Raw genomic sequence first — 15,337 nt, forward strand, 5'->3', positions numbered from 1 at the left:
CCCACACACATTCACACAGGACTCTTCCATGGCTGCCCCTTTACCTATCCCAACCCCTAAGACCGACCGGAGGCTCTGAGGCAGTGAGTACTCAGAGGTAGGCCCTGGGAGCCAAGGGCACGAGCCTGCCACCAGCTTCAGAGCCACTCTGTTTCATTAAAGCTTGATCACACAAACACAGAAATGCACAAGGCGCACACTCGGAGCCCGAGAAGTCCCCGCTCCGGAGCCAATCCACACCCTCGCCCCGCCTGCTCCGGCTCCGCCCCTCCCGAGGCCCCTCCCCCTTTCCGGCCCGCCCCCTCTGGGCCCAATATCCGGCGGCTGCGGGGTCAATGAGGCCAGTGAGACTCATGAAGGTGTTCATCACACGCAGGATTCCCCCCGAGGGCAGCGCCGCGCTCGCCCGGGCCGCAGAGTAAGAGCCCGGCGCCCCCGGACCTCTCCGCGCGCCGATTCCCCTCCCTCCGGGCGCGCGTTCCGTGGGTGGCGTCGCGGGAAGGGGTTGCGGAGCCCGGGGCACCGCTCCTAGACCTCGGGCAGCCTGCACGTGGGGTGACTCAGCGTCTCCGGGCGGGCCGTGGGGCGGCCTCCCGCCACCCACTTCTTTTTGGTGGGGCGGACTCGGCGGTCCGTGGGGCCAGAGAGAACTGGGATCCTGCGCTTGGGCCTTCGCCGAACTTTCGAACCCGTGCCTGGCTGGAACGGTTTTGGAGTTTGGGGAACCTTAGAGAAAGTGCTCAGGGGCCAAGCTTTCTCCAGGCCCGTTGCTGTGCCGCTGGGACCCGCAGTTCCCGTGGCACTTGCAGTGGGGGTGGGGTGAAGGCTGGAGCCTTCCCCAGTCGTGGGTGTGGGAAGAGGGGAGACTGCTCATGTCACAAGGTCTGAGCGACTTCTGAGGCCGCTTGGACGGGTCAGGGGCCTTGGCAGTCACTGGTCTGGTCCCTTTGGACGGTTAGCAGGGGTAGCACTGCTTAAACTGAACTCTGCACCTTGCCAGGTGCTTCTTATAAGTGAACTCTTAATTCTTCAACGCTGTGAAATCAGTGCTGTGATTCCCACTTTACAGAGAAACTGGGAGAGGTCAAGTACCTTCACCAACCTCTATAGGTGGCACAGCTGGGATTAGAAATCTGCTCTGCGGCAGTCTGAGCACTGCAAGTATGCAGGTTTTCACTTCCCATGTCAGACGAGGAGAAGGTGGACCTAGCCTTAGAAACAAGTGCTAGGGGAAAATGAAATTTGTTTCTTTTGTTCAGTGCAATCAAAGTTTTGCTGAAGACTTGCCCTGTGCTAGGCATTGACGGGGAGCGGGGAAGGCAAAGACAGCAAGAACACTAGTACCAGCGCTCACACTGCTGCAGCCTGGGCCACTGTCCAGGAAAGGCGGCTGCGAGGAGGCCGGCGCCTGGGCAGGGCGTTGTGGAAAGCGCCAGCAGCTCTGTGTCTTGCACATGTAGATTTTCCCTACGTTTTGGCTGCACTGAATTAAATGTCATGGGCCAGAGGTTGAGCAGCACTGCTGGGAAACGTGCCTGGGGCCCAACAGCCGCTCTGGAAGCGCCCCCTGAAACTCCTCCCTGTTGAACTGCTTTGGTCTTGTCCATGGCTCAGATGGTAAAGAATCCACCTGCAATGCGTGAGACCTGGGTTCGATCTCTGGGTCGGGAAGATCCCCTGGAGAAGGGCATGGCAACCCACACCAGTATTCTTGTGTGGAGAATCCCCATGGACAGAAGAGCCTGGTGGGCTACAGTCCCTGGGGTCGCAAAGAGTCAGACACGATTGAGCGACTAAGCAGAGCACAGCATATGTACAAAGTCAAGAACAAGAGTTACTCCTTTCACTGACTCACAGGAGAAGATGCATAACCGGACAAGGGATCCAAGCCCGGCTGCTGCCAGGACCCCCCACCTGGCCTTCTCAATAGGCAGCCTGGCCCGGGAGCTCGCTGCCTGTGAGGCCTCCTGTGGGGATAAGAAAGCTCTTCTTGTGTTGAGCTGAGAATGGTCCCCGTGACTTTCTCCTTTCAGCTTGGGCCCTTTTCAGTCTTTGTTGGAGAGCTCTGCTCTGTGACAGCCTTCACCCTTCAGCCACCCTCTCAGGACAATTCTGAGGCCGCCCACACCTAACCTTGACTCCCCTCAGCCAGCCCCAGGCAGCTTGAGGCCAGGGCAAGCAGAAAACGATGTTTCCCACTCTGACAGGGTCTGTGGATGTGGCCGGAGAGCTTTGCGGGCCTGTGGGCACCTATGGGGCTGCCCCACTTCTGACTGGTCTTCCCTTTGTCTTCAGCTGTGAGGTGGAGCAGTGGGATTCTGATGAGCCCATCCCCAGAGAGGACCTGGAACAGAGAATGGCTGGGGCCCAGGGCCTGCTCTGCCTCCTCTCGGACCGCATAGACAAGAAGCTCCTGGACGCTGCAGGTGTGTGCGCTGTGCAGGCCTGGGCAGGGTTCCTGGGGTGTCTTGGCCTGCTGCTGCTGGTTCACAAGCAGGTTTTTAGTGATTTCAGCGAGCTCTGAGGGTGTTCACCGTGGTCCTAGACCACAGCTTCATGTGGCACACACTTTGCCCCTCTCTGTTGGCTGTGAGTCCCTGGAGGGAGGCCTTAAGAGGGCAAAGACTGGGATGTGGAGGAGAGCCAGGGCCCTGGGCCCTTGTCCCGCTCTGTTCAGGCTTGGTTTATGACCTTCAGCAGGGCCCTCCGTTTTCCGGACTCATCTATATATGTGGGAAGGCCTTGAATCCTTTGAGGAAAGATACAAATAATGCTTTTTCTGCCCAACAGGAGCTAATCTCAAAGTCATTAGCACAATGTCTGTAGGTGTCGACCACTTGGCTTTGGATGAAATCAAGAAGCGGTAAGTGCAACTTGGGCTCTAGAGTAAAGGGTGACTACCAGAGAGGGAAAAAGAGGAGCTGAGTATCTATCTGTTTTTTCTTCATATCCCTTGACCATTTGGTGAAAATGTAAGGTAGCCAATGATAAAATCTGCCCACGTGTGCACAGGTCAGTTAAGTCCAAGCAGTCAGAAACAGTGGGTAACAATGTCCAGGTAATATCCTTTCTCATTCATTCTTTTTTTTTTTGACCCTCACATCAACCCCTTCAAGTAGAAAAGGCAAGTGTTATTATTTCCCTCTTTAGATGAGGAAATTCAGAAAGATTAAGTAATCATAGTTACTGGAGCTCCACACATTGGAGCCTGATCTTCCATCTTATATCCTTCTCAAAACGGGAGATGGTCAAGAGGGGATTGAGGGCTGGCCATTCCTGGGGGCCCACTTACAGCTCTGAGCTTCCCAACAGGCAGCGCAGAAGGAGCAAAGCCGCATCACAGCAGTGTCCCTGCAGTATAAATTGGGAAGGTGCTTGAAGCCATTGTTACCACCAGCTCTTTGGTTCATAGTGGGATCCGTGTGGGCTACACTCCGGGTGTCCTGACAGACGCCACGGCCGAGCTCGCCGTCTCCCTGCTGCTTACCACTTGTCGCCGGTTGCCGGAGGCCATCGAGGAGGTGAAGAAGTGAGTGAAGAACGCCCAGTGGGGACGTTGGCTCTGCTCAGCACTTGCGCACTCAGTGCTGCCCCTGGCCCAGAGGTGACCCCAGCTAGTGAGGGCGACAGACTCAGGCAAGATACTAAGGTGCACAGCAGAGCCGAAACAAACAGGGCATGAAGGGAACTTGTGGGGTGCAGTGTGGACCAGGGAAGGCTTTGCAGGAGAGGTAGCTGAGTAGCTGGTGGGCACCCTCAAAGGGCCCCGTCCACCATCATGTGGATCCAGAAGGCTCTGAAGACTGAAGGTCGTTCCATGTCGCTGCAGATGCACTGATGTGTTTGATGCTGTCGAGTGTGTTATGTAGAATATAGCATATATACTTTACCCCCTTTCTAAAATCTGAAAATTAAAAAAATTTGACCTGGGAGTTTCAGATCGAGATGGGGGCTGTACATCCAGAATCAGGGAAAGCACTCAAGGTGGCGGGGACTGACCCGAGCAAAGCCCAGGAGGCATGTGGATGCAGGCGCTCAGAGAATGTGGACCAGGAGAGGGGCTTCGTGGTGGGGGTGTAGCAGGGGCGAGGCTGCATGGGACTGAGGAGACGCAGTGCTGAGGGTCCCTCCCACCCTCCTGTCCAGGGAGTTGGCCCCTTCGTCGGAGGTGACTCAAGATAGGCTGTGTTCCCCCGTCGGTCCAGGGCAGCAGGGGTGGGCCTGTGTTTTCCCTGGAGCACTGAGAACATTGGTTTTGGAATCCCACGTTCCAGGTTTGCAACCTGCTGCTCTGCCCTGGCTATGTGACCTCACACAAGTTGCCCTTTCTGATCTCAGCCTCCCTGTCTGCAGAAAGGGAGGAGAACTTCTAAGGAGCTTTCCAGCTCTCAGATTCTGTGTCCCCAATTGCTTTAAAAGAAGAGTCATTCCCACTGCTTATCCGCAGTGCCGAGTGGCTGTAGGTGTAACTTGTGGTCTCCTCCATCCTTAACTGAAGGGTGGGGTCTGTCCCTTGGACCACAGCCCTTGCCTGGGAGTGTGGGGTCTGTGCAGCAGCCCTCATCTTTGCCCAAAGCCAGAGCCTCTCACCCGCCCCTCCTCCCTCCCTGCAGCGGTGGTTGGACCTCATGGAAACCCCTGTGGATGTGTGGCCACGGCCTTTCACAGAGCACCGTCGGCATCGTTGGCCTGGGGCGCATAGGTGAGGCTCCGTCTACCCGTTTGGCTTCCTGGCTCACATGTCTTGGTTAGAATCTCCAGCACCCTGTGTCTGGATGTTGACAGTCCTTCTTTGGGAAGGGTCACCACACCTGTGTGCAGTAGGGATCTCTCCAGCGAGAAGACACAGCATTGTAAAAGATAGGCCAAAAAATAAAATGAGTTCCTTAAGAAGTCACTAGGTAATAGATGTGAGTTGTAAGAGCCAGGGTTCTTTATGATTATAGCTCCGTACAGAGCAGATGAAGCAGTGATGGCTGAGGGGTTGGGGAGCCCTGCTCCCCAAGGCCTGGTTTCTAGAAGGTATTTGACTTCTGAAGCCTTAACATAGAAACCAGAGGGTCCAGTGGACAGAGCTTACCTGTGATTCTGAGACAGGGCAGAGCTATTTTTCTTCCAGTGGCCCCAGCAGTGGAGAAGTCTGGCATCCTGCCTGGAGCAGAGGCGAGGGTGAGGGTAGAAGTGGGCATAACTTGTCTGGTAGCTGGCAGCCCTGCCTCCCACGCTAGGGAGTTGCTTGGAGGATCCCAGCAGCTTTGGGGCATGTTCTGAGTCAGAAAACCCAGCTGCCCAAGCCCGTCTTGGCAGCAGCGTATGTGGAAAGGTGTTAGAGGTGGGGCGAGTTGGCCGTGCCATCAAAAAGTCACTTGGGGTCTGTGGCTGCATTAACAGAAGCAGAGGAGGCAGGGGACCGCATGGTCAGACCTTTCTTGGGCTGCCAGGTCCATGCGGTGCTCAGGGAAGGTTAGAAAGTGGCCCTCAAGATGGCCAGAACCACGTGAGGACAGCCCAGGCCAGTCACAGCCGCACAGAAGCTGTGGTCCCTGAAGGATGGACCCCTGAGCTGAGGGCAGTGTGGGGTGGTGGGGGCTGGGTGCACTGTGGCAGGATTAGTTAACGTAGGAAGGGACCTTGCCCCCCAGCCCTTCCCCCAGGGGCTCCCTGGGCACTGTTCCTGCCCTCGCCCTCTGAGGGCTTGGGAACAAGCGCTGACTCTTGACTCTTGCCACCAGGCCAGGCCATTGCTCGGCGTCTGAAACCATTCGGTGTCCGGAGATTTCTATACACAGGGCGCCAGCCCAGGCCTCAGGAAGCAGCGGAATTTCAGGCAGAGTTTGGTAAGTAAAACCTGGATTTCCGCAGGGGCCCCTTGGGCTTGGCCTGGTGGTTCTCCGTTTGCCATAATGGCAGCACTTTGGGGCAGAATGAAGGAGCTCCACAGGCCCGTGATGTGCCCTAGGCTTTATCTGACTTCCCTGCCCTGCCTGCAGAGGCCTATTCGGGCAGCGCAGGGACTCAGCCAGGCGACACCGAGTCCCCTCAGTATCAGAGACTCGGGGCTCCTGTCCTGTAAGGTCCCTTCTCACTGTTGTCCACGTACACAGAGCAGTAGCGATGGTGGTAACGTGTAGCGAATCCTCCGTGTAAGGGTGATACATGTAAGGAAGTGCTGGGAACTTTGGCTCACAGTTTCCATAATAAACTGGTGAGCGCTGACCCTCAGCCTTGCCTCTGGGTGAATCCAGTCCCCTGGCAGGTGCATATCTTGGTGAGCAGAAGCCAAGCTGGATTTCAGCCACTCCACCCTGTTGGCGCATTGGGCCTTGACAGAGGTGAAAGCAGTGTGGCCTAGATCCCGCTGTGTGACCCCGAATAAGCTTCTGCTCCTCTCTGGCCTCGGTTTCCCCACCTTTAGAGCAGGGGGCTGACTGAAGGATGTAACACCCCAGGATCCCGTGAGTGGCCACTGACTGTGCAGTTATCAGAGCTGTCCGGGTGGGGACACTGCCTTTAGGAAGCATCTTGGGAGTGTCCATTGAGGGAGGGAGGGAGGGGTCAGGTTTCCCACCCTCTAGCTGTCCTTGACCCGGGACACAGCACCTGACAGAGCCCTGCGCACCCCCAGTGTCCACCCCCAAGCTGGCCGCCGAGTCCGATTTCATCGTTGTGGCCTGCTCCTTAACACCGGCGACCAGGGGGCTCTGCAACAAGGACTTCTTCCAGTGGATGAAGAAAACAGCTGTGTTTGTCAACATCAGCAGGTACCCTGGGTCACCGGGCGAGCCTGGAGAGGGGCTGCCCCTGCTGTTGTGATCCCCACAGGCTGTCAATGAGACTCAGGCTGAGTCTACTGCCCTCCATAAACCAACCAACCACTCAACTCAGGACAGTAAGGGCCCGAGAGCACGTCCCAGCTGCTCAGAGCAGGGCCTGGTCTGGTTCCCAGCAGTACCTTGACCTTGCTCAGGAAGTGAAGGCACCATGGCAGCAAATTAGGTAACTTTGTTCCTCTAACCACAAACGGTTGGACTTGACAGTCTTTACAGCCTGTTAGAGGCCAGCCTTCATGGCCCTGAGTCTGGGTTTGTCTGTGTGAGTCAGTGAGCTTAAACTCACACACTTCCGGAAAGACAGATCCAAAACCCAGGTTGTCTTGAGTCCTCAAAAATGTCCGCAGGGTGCCTCTACAGGGTGAGCATGTTATGGGAGACCTTCCCTCCCAGCCACTCCAATCCCTTCTTAGTTGTTAATAGTGCTTCAGGACACCCCCTGTCATTCCTAGAGGAGAAGTGGTAGACCAGGATGACCTGTACCAGGCCCTGGCCAGCGGTCAGATTGCAGCTGCCGGACTGGACGTGACGACCCCAGAACCACTGCCTACCAACCACCCTCTCCTGACCCTGAAGAACTGTGGTAAGAACCGCCCTTTGCCAGAAACACTTGTCCCGGCAGTGGCTCTTCCCATCGCAGCTGATGAAGCCGAGTGGCAGTTCTCCCAGACACTCGGGTTAGGCACTGTGCCCCTCTGAGCCACAAGCCACAGCCATCTGAGGCAGGAGGCAAGCTCCAGAGGCCCTCCCTCAGTCTTCTGAGTTTTAACCACCCCATCCTCTCTAGCTCAGTGGGTAAAGAATCCACCTGCGATGCAGGAGACCCCGGTTCGATTCCTGGGGGGGGAAGATTCACTGGAGAAAGGGATAGGCTAGCCACTCCAGTATTGTTGGGCTTCCCTTTTGGCTCAGCTAGTAAAGAATCCTCCTGCAATGCGGGAGACCTGGGTTGGGAAGATCCCCCAGAGAAGTTAAAGGGTACCCACTCCAGGATTCTGGCCTGGAGAATTCCATGGACTGTATAGTCCATGGAGTCCAAAGAGTCGGACACGACTGAACGACTTTCACTTCCCTTCCCTCCTCTCCCCCATCCCCTAGCCCCAGGGGAGGTTTGGCATTACTACCCCCGTGATACCTTAGTGCAGTGGTTCTCAACTTCTATGCTATCGGTCACCTGGAGGGACTGACCAAATGCATGGTGCCAGGCCCCCTGGGCATCCGCCCCAGTAGGTCTCGGGTGGGGCCTGACAACATGTGTCTAACATCTCACACGTGGCTGCTACTCGGCCCGGGAGCACTGTGAGAACCACTTAGAGTTCCTCTTTAGCTTCCTCAGTTACTGTTAACAATTCCGTGCTGAGTTGACAATTCTCTGTATTACGTTCTGTCTATTCAGGTAGGTGGTTTGGTTTCCGTCTCCAGACTAATACGTAACTGTTACGGCCATAGGCCGTCTGGGCCAGTCCTGCCCTTTGCTCACCCTCTGGAATGGAAAACCACAGAGAAGGCCTGTAGGCTGCCTTCCCCTCTTGAATGCTCCTGTTACCATAGCCCTTGAAGGCACTACCATCCCCACCCTGTGCCTGTGTGAAGGGAGCACTGGCTGTGACGGCCAGGCTGTTGCCCAGAGCTGGGGAAACTGTCCCATTCCCGAGGCCTGGCACTCGGCGCAGTGCCCTGGGGATTGCTTTCAGAAGGCACTCTCTGGGGACCGTTGAACCTACGTGCTCTGCAGTGGGGTCAGAGGGCACTGTGCTGTCCAGCCTCTCATCTGTTATTTTGGGAGATCAGAGGCCTGGGGCCTTCGTGGGGGCCCATGGTGTGGACGAGCTGGTAAACTGGCACCTCATGTCGTTGTCTGGATTCTGAAGGGTGGGTCTAGAGAGGCTCCGGGACCCCTTCTGGCCCTGACACTCATGCTCAGGATGCATATTTGTCACCCTTAAGTCTGGGTTTGGTGGCCCCAGGGAGAGGAATGCTTTGAGACAGGAGGGAAGGCAAATCGAGAAGTGAGGGAGGTTCTCCTTATTCTTTTTCCTGGCAAACACAGCCCAAGGTAAGGCTCTTGAACCACCCTTCTCATTTCCCGTCCTTCCTCTCCTTTCCAGTGATCCTGCCTCACATTGGCAGTGCCACCCACAGGACCCGAAACATCATGTCTGTCTTGGCAGCTGACAACCTGCTGGCTGGCCTGCGAGGGGAGCCGATGCCCAGTGAACTCAAGCTGTAGCCACACGGGGACTCTGGGGGCCAGAGGAAAGTCTGATCTGTACCCATTCTGTGGAGGGAAGACTGGTACTAACAGATGTGCTGCACTTTTGTGGTTGGAAGCATCTGAGCCCCACGTGTGTAATTTTATTAAATAATTCTCGGAGACGTCTGGGCATGTAACTAGAAGAAACTGACAAAAGCATCTGCTTGGGTTTCCTAAGCCAGGGCCTCTAGTGACTCCAGGTTCTGCTTCCAACCCCCATCCCCACCCCCGAGCATTTGAATTCCTAGAACCTGTCCAAGCCACGTTCAGTTCAGTTGCTCAGTCATGTCCAACTCTTTGCAACCCCATGAATTGCGGCACACCAGGCCTCCCTGTCCATCACCAACTTCCAGAATTCACCCAAACTCATGTGCATCAAGTCAGTGATGCCATCCAGCCATCTCATCCTCTGTCGTCCCCTTCTCCTCCTGCCCCCAATCCCTCCCGGCATTAGGGTCTTTTCCAATGAGTCAACTCTTTGCATGAGGTGGCCAAAGTATTGGAGTTTCAGCCTCAGCATCAGTCCTTCCAATGAACACCCAGGACTGATCTCCTTTAGGATGGACTGGTTGGATCTCCTTGCAGTCCAAGGGACTCTCAAGAGTCTTCTCCAACACCACAGTTCAAAAGCATCAATTCTTCGGCACTCAGCTTTCTTCACAGTCCAATTCTCACATCCATACATGACCACTGGAAAAACCATAGCCTTGACTAGACGGACCTTTGTTGGCAAAGTAATATCTCTGCTTTTTAATATGCTATCTAGGTTGGTCATAACGTTCCTTCCAAGGAGTAAGCGTCTTTTAATTTCAAGGCTGCAGTAACTATCTGCAGTGATTTTGGAGCCCAAAAAAATAAAGTCTGACACTGTTTCCCCATCTATTTGCCATGAATGATGGGACCAGATGCCAAGCCACCTTAGCCTCAGCCAAAAGGCCTCCAAGTTTCCCTCACTGAGGACAGGACAGTCACAGCCCTGTGGTGACCACAGCAATGGGACCTGCTACCTAGACTGTCAAGCAAATTAAATACATGTGGCAAAGTGAACTAGATAAGGTCACAATACTCACTTTTTGGTCAAGAATAATCAGGGCAGGTAGGTTTGTTTTTTTTTTTGGTAGGTTTCTTTCATTTTCATTTTAACTTAGTTTTAGCCCCTCCCCTCCCCTCCCCCTCCCAGGTGGGTGCCCTTCACTAGGCACCTTCTCACTCCTCAGGCCTGGCTGCCAGCAGTGCCAAAGCCCTGCGCCTGCTGAGGGACTCGGCTCCAGCTTTTCCCCGCAGCCAAGCCAGACTGAAGAGTGGGGTTTCTCCCCTAGGAGGCAGGTAAGGGAGCAGCAGAAAGTACATAATTTGGCAAGCCCTCTAGGAGGACACCGCCTCACCCCCATCCACAGCACAGAGGGAAAAACAACCAATACTTGTTACTGACAGCATCAGAGTATTTTCTAAGATGCCTGGTTTAAAACAGAGTACTGGTAACAGCAGAGTTAGCAGAAAAAGCAATACTACTTCACTCTTTTGTTAACCTTAATAACCCAAGGTGAAGAAAAAGAACACATAGTTAGAGGCATTAATATGACAAAGCTTTTATTTCAAAGTCTCAAATTTTGACCAGCATAGCACCACTGACCCAGGTGCCCTGATAGAACTTAATGATTTGGTCACCAGAAATGATTATGCCAAGCTATAATTAAGGCTAACCAATCAAAATCCAGGTACCCAATACCAGTTAAAATTCAGGTAGAAACTACCAGTTGTAGGAACCCTGGGACTGGTCTTCCAGGGAACCTCTGAATTATTTAAGTGCTACAGCATGTACAAGGACACTGGCCCACAGGCTTGCTTCTCACACACAGAAACTGATTGACTAAGAGGTAGATGAGAGATTCCAGATTCCACTGGGCAGCGGAGAGGCGGGGCTCCAGCCACTGTGTCAGTCCCCGAGGCAAGTCCACTGAAGCCTGAGCTCAGGTCGGGGACCACCTCCTGGCACCTCTTCCTCAAGGTGGAAGGGGAGGAGGGTGACCACTGTTATGTGCCGCCAGCTCCTCTTCCCAGGCCAGGCAGGGCCTCTCCTCCTCCAGGCTGACCCACCTGCCTCCCAGGGTTGATCTCACAAGTCACTGGTTCCACAGAGGGGTGGACGTAGAGCCTCATCACTTTGTCAGAACATAACTACTAACAATTTTCCACACATACCAAACTTCACAGGTGATCCCGCGGCCTCCACCCGCCTCCCCACCTCTCCCCTCCCCTTTCAGGAGACGGACCAGAGGCTTCCCTTTTGGTTTTCCTCCCTGGGAATCAGTTCATACGAGATGCTAAATCTGACAGTGAGCATTATGAGTTTATCCACAGACAGACTTGTAACTGCATATGCTAGATTAAGAGAAGACACATGCTGACTACTTTCCTAAACACAAGAACTGAAGGATTTTGCTCAATTATGCACAGTGGTTTGGGGTGTCTCAAATAAACTGTATAAAAAAATGAACTCATGTTCATGTATGAATTAAACTGACTTCATGAGCTCTACAGAGACACATTAACCTGTGCTGTTCCCCTGGAAGCTCTCAAGCCAGGGCTCAGCCTAACAGATGCTGCCCAAAGGGTTGGAAGGCCACAGGGATGGCCCAGAGAAGGCCAGGTCAGTCACCCAGGGGTCTCCTCAGACTGTCTCAGATGCTACCTGGTGGCTTCTATGCTCTGGGCTACCCAATCCTCTTATAGAGATGGGAAAATATTTACCCATGAACAGTGCTGTGTCTGGATTTTAAACCTTCAGTATTGGGCTGGGGCAACAACAGAAGCTCAGGGTCTGTACTTTAAAACCACAGAATAGAACAGTAATAAAGCCCACGATGGAGGGGGGTCGACTTCACTTTTGGTTAGTTTTTTACCTGAAAACAGTAATCTAGGCCCAGGAAAGATGCTGTAAGTGGCATGAAAGTGTGAAGAAGCGAAGCAGAAAACGGGCTTGTTGTTGGGTGAGATGTGTCAGGCTGGACCGGCCCCCGAAATCTGCACGGAACAAAGGGTAAACGCGCCGTAGAAGACCCCACTAAACAGGACTGCACGTCATCAGAACAAAGACGACACTAGCTCTTCTGACTTCCAAACTGTAACGTGTGTAATACAAGTTGGTTAAAATACCGCTAAAACAGCACATACAAAAACAACACCTTACTTGTCGCTCCCTATTCATAAGTACATACTCCTTTTACAACTTTGTCTTTAAAACTGGGAAAAATTGTTAAAACATCTATCTAACAATGATGTTTTCAAAAGTATATACACACCTGTTAGTCCAGAGAATGCTCGCTCTGGACCCAGTGTCAGCACCATCAAAGTGCAGCATCTGTGACTGCAAATCAGACAAAAAAAATACAGTACTTTCTGAAGCCTAGAACCAGCTCATGATAAACTTTAAAGCATTTCTGGCAGACAGGCATGTCCTCAAGGGTGTTCCTTTTAGACAGGCACAAAGTTGCCACTGGTTACACGTAAGTGCGTTTTGCATCACTGTATACAAGTATATAATATTCTCATCAGAAGGTATATAGGAAATTTAATTAAATGCTTCAGTTTTACAAAAATTGCTAAAAAATGTTTTTGCACTTCAACGTTTAATTTTTCAATGTGCCACTTCTAACATCAATTACAGACTGCTTTCCGACTGCATTACTCAACTCTAAGGAAGAACGTGGTTTCAGGGACTGGATCCCTCCTCTGAATGTGTGCACTGCACTCAGAAATGCAGCAGCACAAGCACTACACCTATGAACTCTCCACTTATTAGTCTTCGAAATCTGCAAGAGCCACTCACAGCCTGCAGTCTTAAACCCCATGGCATTAACCACCAACCAACCAGAGATTTTAGTTCCAGTCCTACAACTGGCATCGGCATTATCTCGAGGTCAGGCTAGAGCAAAGTGCTGGGGAGGTTGCTGCTCTGCCAGCGCAGGCAGGTGGTCTTCGAGTGTTTGTACAGGTGGCTGGACTGACTGAACCTCTTGCCGCACTTCAGGCAGGCATAGGGTTTTTCACCTGTGTGAACACGGATGTGCTTCTTGCAATCTGTCAAGGTCAAGAAAGTCTTGCAGCAGATTTTGCAGGCGTACTTTCGAGCCCCCTCTACAACCAAGACATTGTGCTCCGATAAGGCCTTCTTGCACTTTGACAAGACATCAGCAGATGCCCTCGTCAGCTGCGGGGGGCCGGGCTGCGAAGGGAGGCCGTTTTCAAATGAGGATGTGGCAGCATTCATCATTAGCTGGGAACTGGCAGAATTCTCTGGGATCTGTGAGCTCCTGACAGAAGTTACCACTGGCATTTTGGGAGCTATGCGGCGGTAGTATGGAAAGTTACTGGCTCCTCCTCGAGGGGAACCCATCATTACCCTGGAGAAGGAGGAGTGCAGTCCCAAACCGGACCTGGAAAAATCCATCCCAAACTGTTCTCCTCCTTGGTAGCCTGAGGTCTGCACACACGGTAGGCCCATCACATCCTGCATGGGCCTGACAAAGTGGGAGTCCGAGGGCTCGCTGAATGGGTTCTCCACATGAGCACCAGGGGCCGAGGAGGGCCCGCTCGCAGGCCCAGCCTCTGGACTCAACAAATAAGGGGCCTCCCCCTCCAGCCTGCAGTCACTGGTTGTGTTTGGGAGATTATCGTCATTGTTCTGATTGGTACTAAAGTTACTTCCTCTGCTCTTGTTAAGAAAATTTGAAATACTAAAGGTGGATTTATGTTCGAGGTTATTGGTGACTTCCAAAATGTGGATGTCCCCTACCCGGTCAGTGCTAGACTGGGGATCTGAAAAACTCCGGTCGCTGCTCTCTGGGCTGAGGTCTATCTTCTCAGCACTGACCACCACCCCCTCCACCTCCACCGACTCGCTGCCTTCCGCTTGGGAGGTCACATCACTCACTTCGTCCTGAGGCTCAGGAGAGCTCAGGGGCTCAGATTTGACCACCACCCTCATGTGCTCCTTCTCACCAAGGCCCACCTCCGGGTTTTCACACTGAAAAGCACTCTTCTCAGCTGTGGTTTCCTGCTCAAAACTAGTCTCGACCTGAGTAGCACGGGAGGCCATGGAGAGCTGGGCCATGTTGCTGGCGCTGTTGTCGGACTGGCTGGGCACCTGGGCATCTTCTTGAGCGCTGAAAGACTGGTCAAACATGATGGTGCTGTCGTCTGGGTTGTCGGCCATCCCATCCGCCTTAGGGTTGTCCACGATTTTCAGAGAATCTGGAGAAAAGAACTCCTCCCGGGAATGAACCCCCGGCCCGTTCTCTGGCGTCACGTCGGAGATGGCAGACTCGTCCAGGGTGGGTCGGAGGCGCTGTCTGGCCCGCTCCTCCGCAGACTGCTTGCGCTTGTGCAGGCGGCGCATGGGGAAGGGCGTCCGCTGGTCCAGGTTACCGCGCAGCGAGGAGCTCATGGGGGCTGGCTGCTCCTCACCGCTCTGGCTGGAACTGAGGGCGGAGCTCACAATGCTCAGTCCCAGCTGCTGCAGCATAAAGGAGCGCTGCATGCGGGCGCTCTGCTCCTGAACACGCTCGCTGGGGGGAGACATGGGCAGCGTCCGTGTCGTCAGATAATGTTTACATGCCTTAACAACAGAGTTCAGGTGCAGGTGAGAGGCTGCCAATAAGACATCCATGACATTGCTCTCCCCCAGCATGAGAGTGGAGGTGTACATCATGTCAATCAGTGCGGCGAAGGCCTCTGCTGTCACCACTTCGCTATCCAGCTGGATCATGTTCATGGTCTGATCTCCCTCTGCCACTGAGAACAGGGCTCGGAAATGCGTGCTGCATGCTGCTAGTACTGAGCGGTGGGCTTTGAAATGTCTGTTCCCCACTACAATGACACAGTCACAGAGCTGGCCATGAAGTCTCTGATAGTTCAGCTGCTGGAAGATCTGTTCAAAGTGACCAGGAAAATCCATGATCCTACAATACAAAGAAAAAAAGAATTAACATGCAGAACAGCTTAAGTCAAAGTCAGAGCACAGAGCGGGCACTGACCAGAGAGGCATGAATGGCCAAGCGTGGACCTTTCAAAGCTTGTGGTGTTTCTGATGGGGGCACACAGACTAAATACCTGTCCAATAAGGAGCAAATGCTGACTCAGCTAACAGCCTCGGAAATCTACATGGACACGCGCAGATCAGCAACTGGCTGTTTACAGGTTTCCCTTCATCTTAAATGACCCACTTTTAACACTTGGGGCCATTGTTAGAAAA

The 15,337-nt window shown here is 53.5% G+C and overlaps 2 protein-coding genes across 7 annotated transcripts in view; one reads left to right on the top strand and one right to left on the bottom strand.

Moving 5' to 3' along the window:
• Positions 1–310: 310 nt before the first annotated feature.
• Positions 311–9,207, top strand: GRHPR (glyoxylate and hydroxypyruvate reductase). The gene is made up of 9 exons (NM_001192037.3): positions 311–418; positions 2,296–2,426; positions 2,791–2,863; positions 3,413–3,529; positions 4,614–4,702; positions 5,733–5,837; positions 6,626–6,761; positions 7,283–7,413; positions 8,939–9,207. Exons 1-9 carry the CDS (start codon positions 336–338, stop codon positions 9,058–9,060), a joined length of 987 nt encoding a protein of 328 aa, NP_001178966.1. The 5' UTR covers positions 311–335; the 3' UTR covers positions 9,061–9,207.
• Positions 9,208–10,648: 1,441 nt separating this feature from the next.
• Positions 10,649–15,337, bottom strand: part of ZBTB5 (zinc finger and BTB domain containing 5) — a 28,800-nt gene continuing 24,111 nt past the window's right edge. For 5 of the 6 annotated variants that reach the window (XM_005210153.4, XM_024995718.2, XM_024995719.2 and 2 more), the window contains one exon: positions 10,649–15,044. In XM_005210153.4, the coding sequence (XP_005210210.1) occupies positions 13,010–15,044 (2,035 nt within the window). In that variant the 3' untranslated portion in view covers positions 10,649–13,009. 6 annotated transcript variants of the gene reach the window in all.

The sequence above is a fragment of the Bos taurus genome, chromosome 8 (assembly GCF_002263795.3).
Source record: "Bos taurus isolate L1 Dominette 01449 registration number 42190680 breed Hereford chromosome 8, ARS-UCD2.0, whole genome shotgun sequence".
Lineage (NCBI taxonomy): Eukaryota > Metazoa > Chordata > Mammalia > Artiodactyla > Bovidae > Bos > Bos taurus.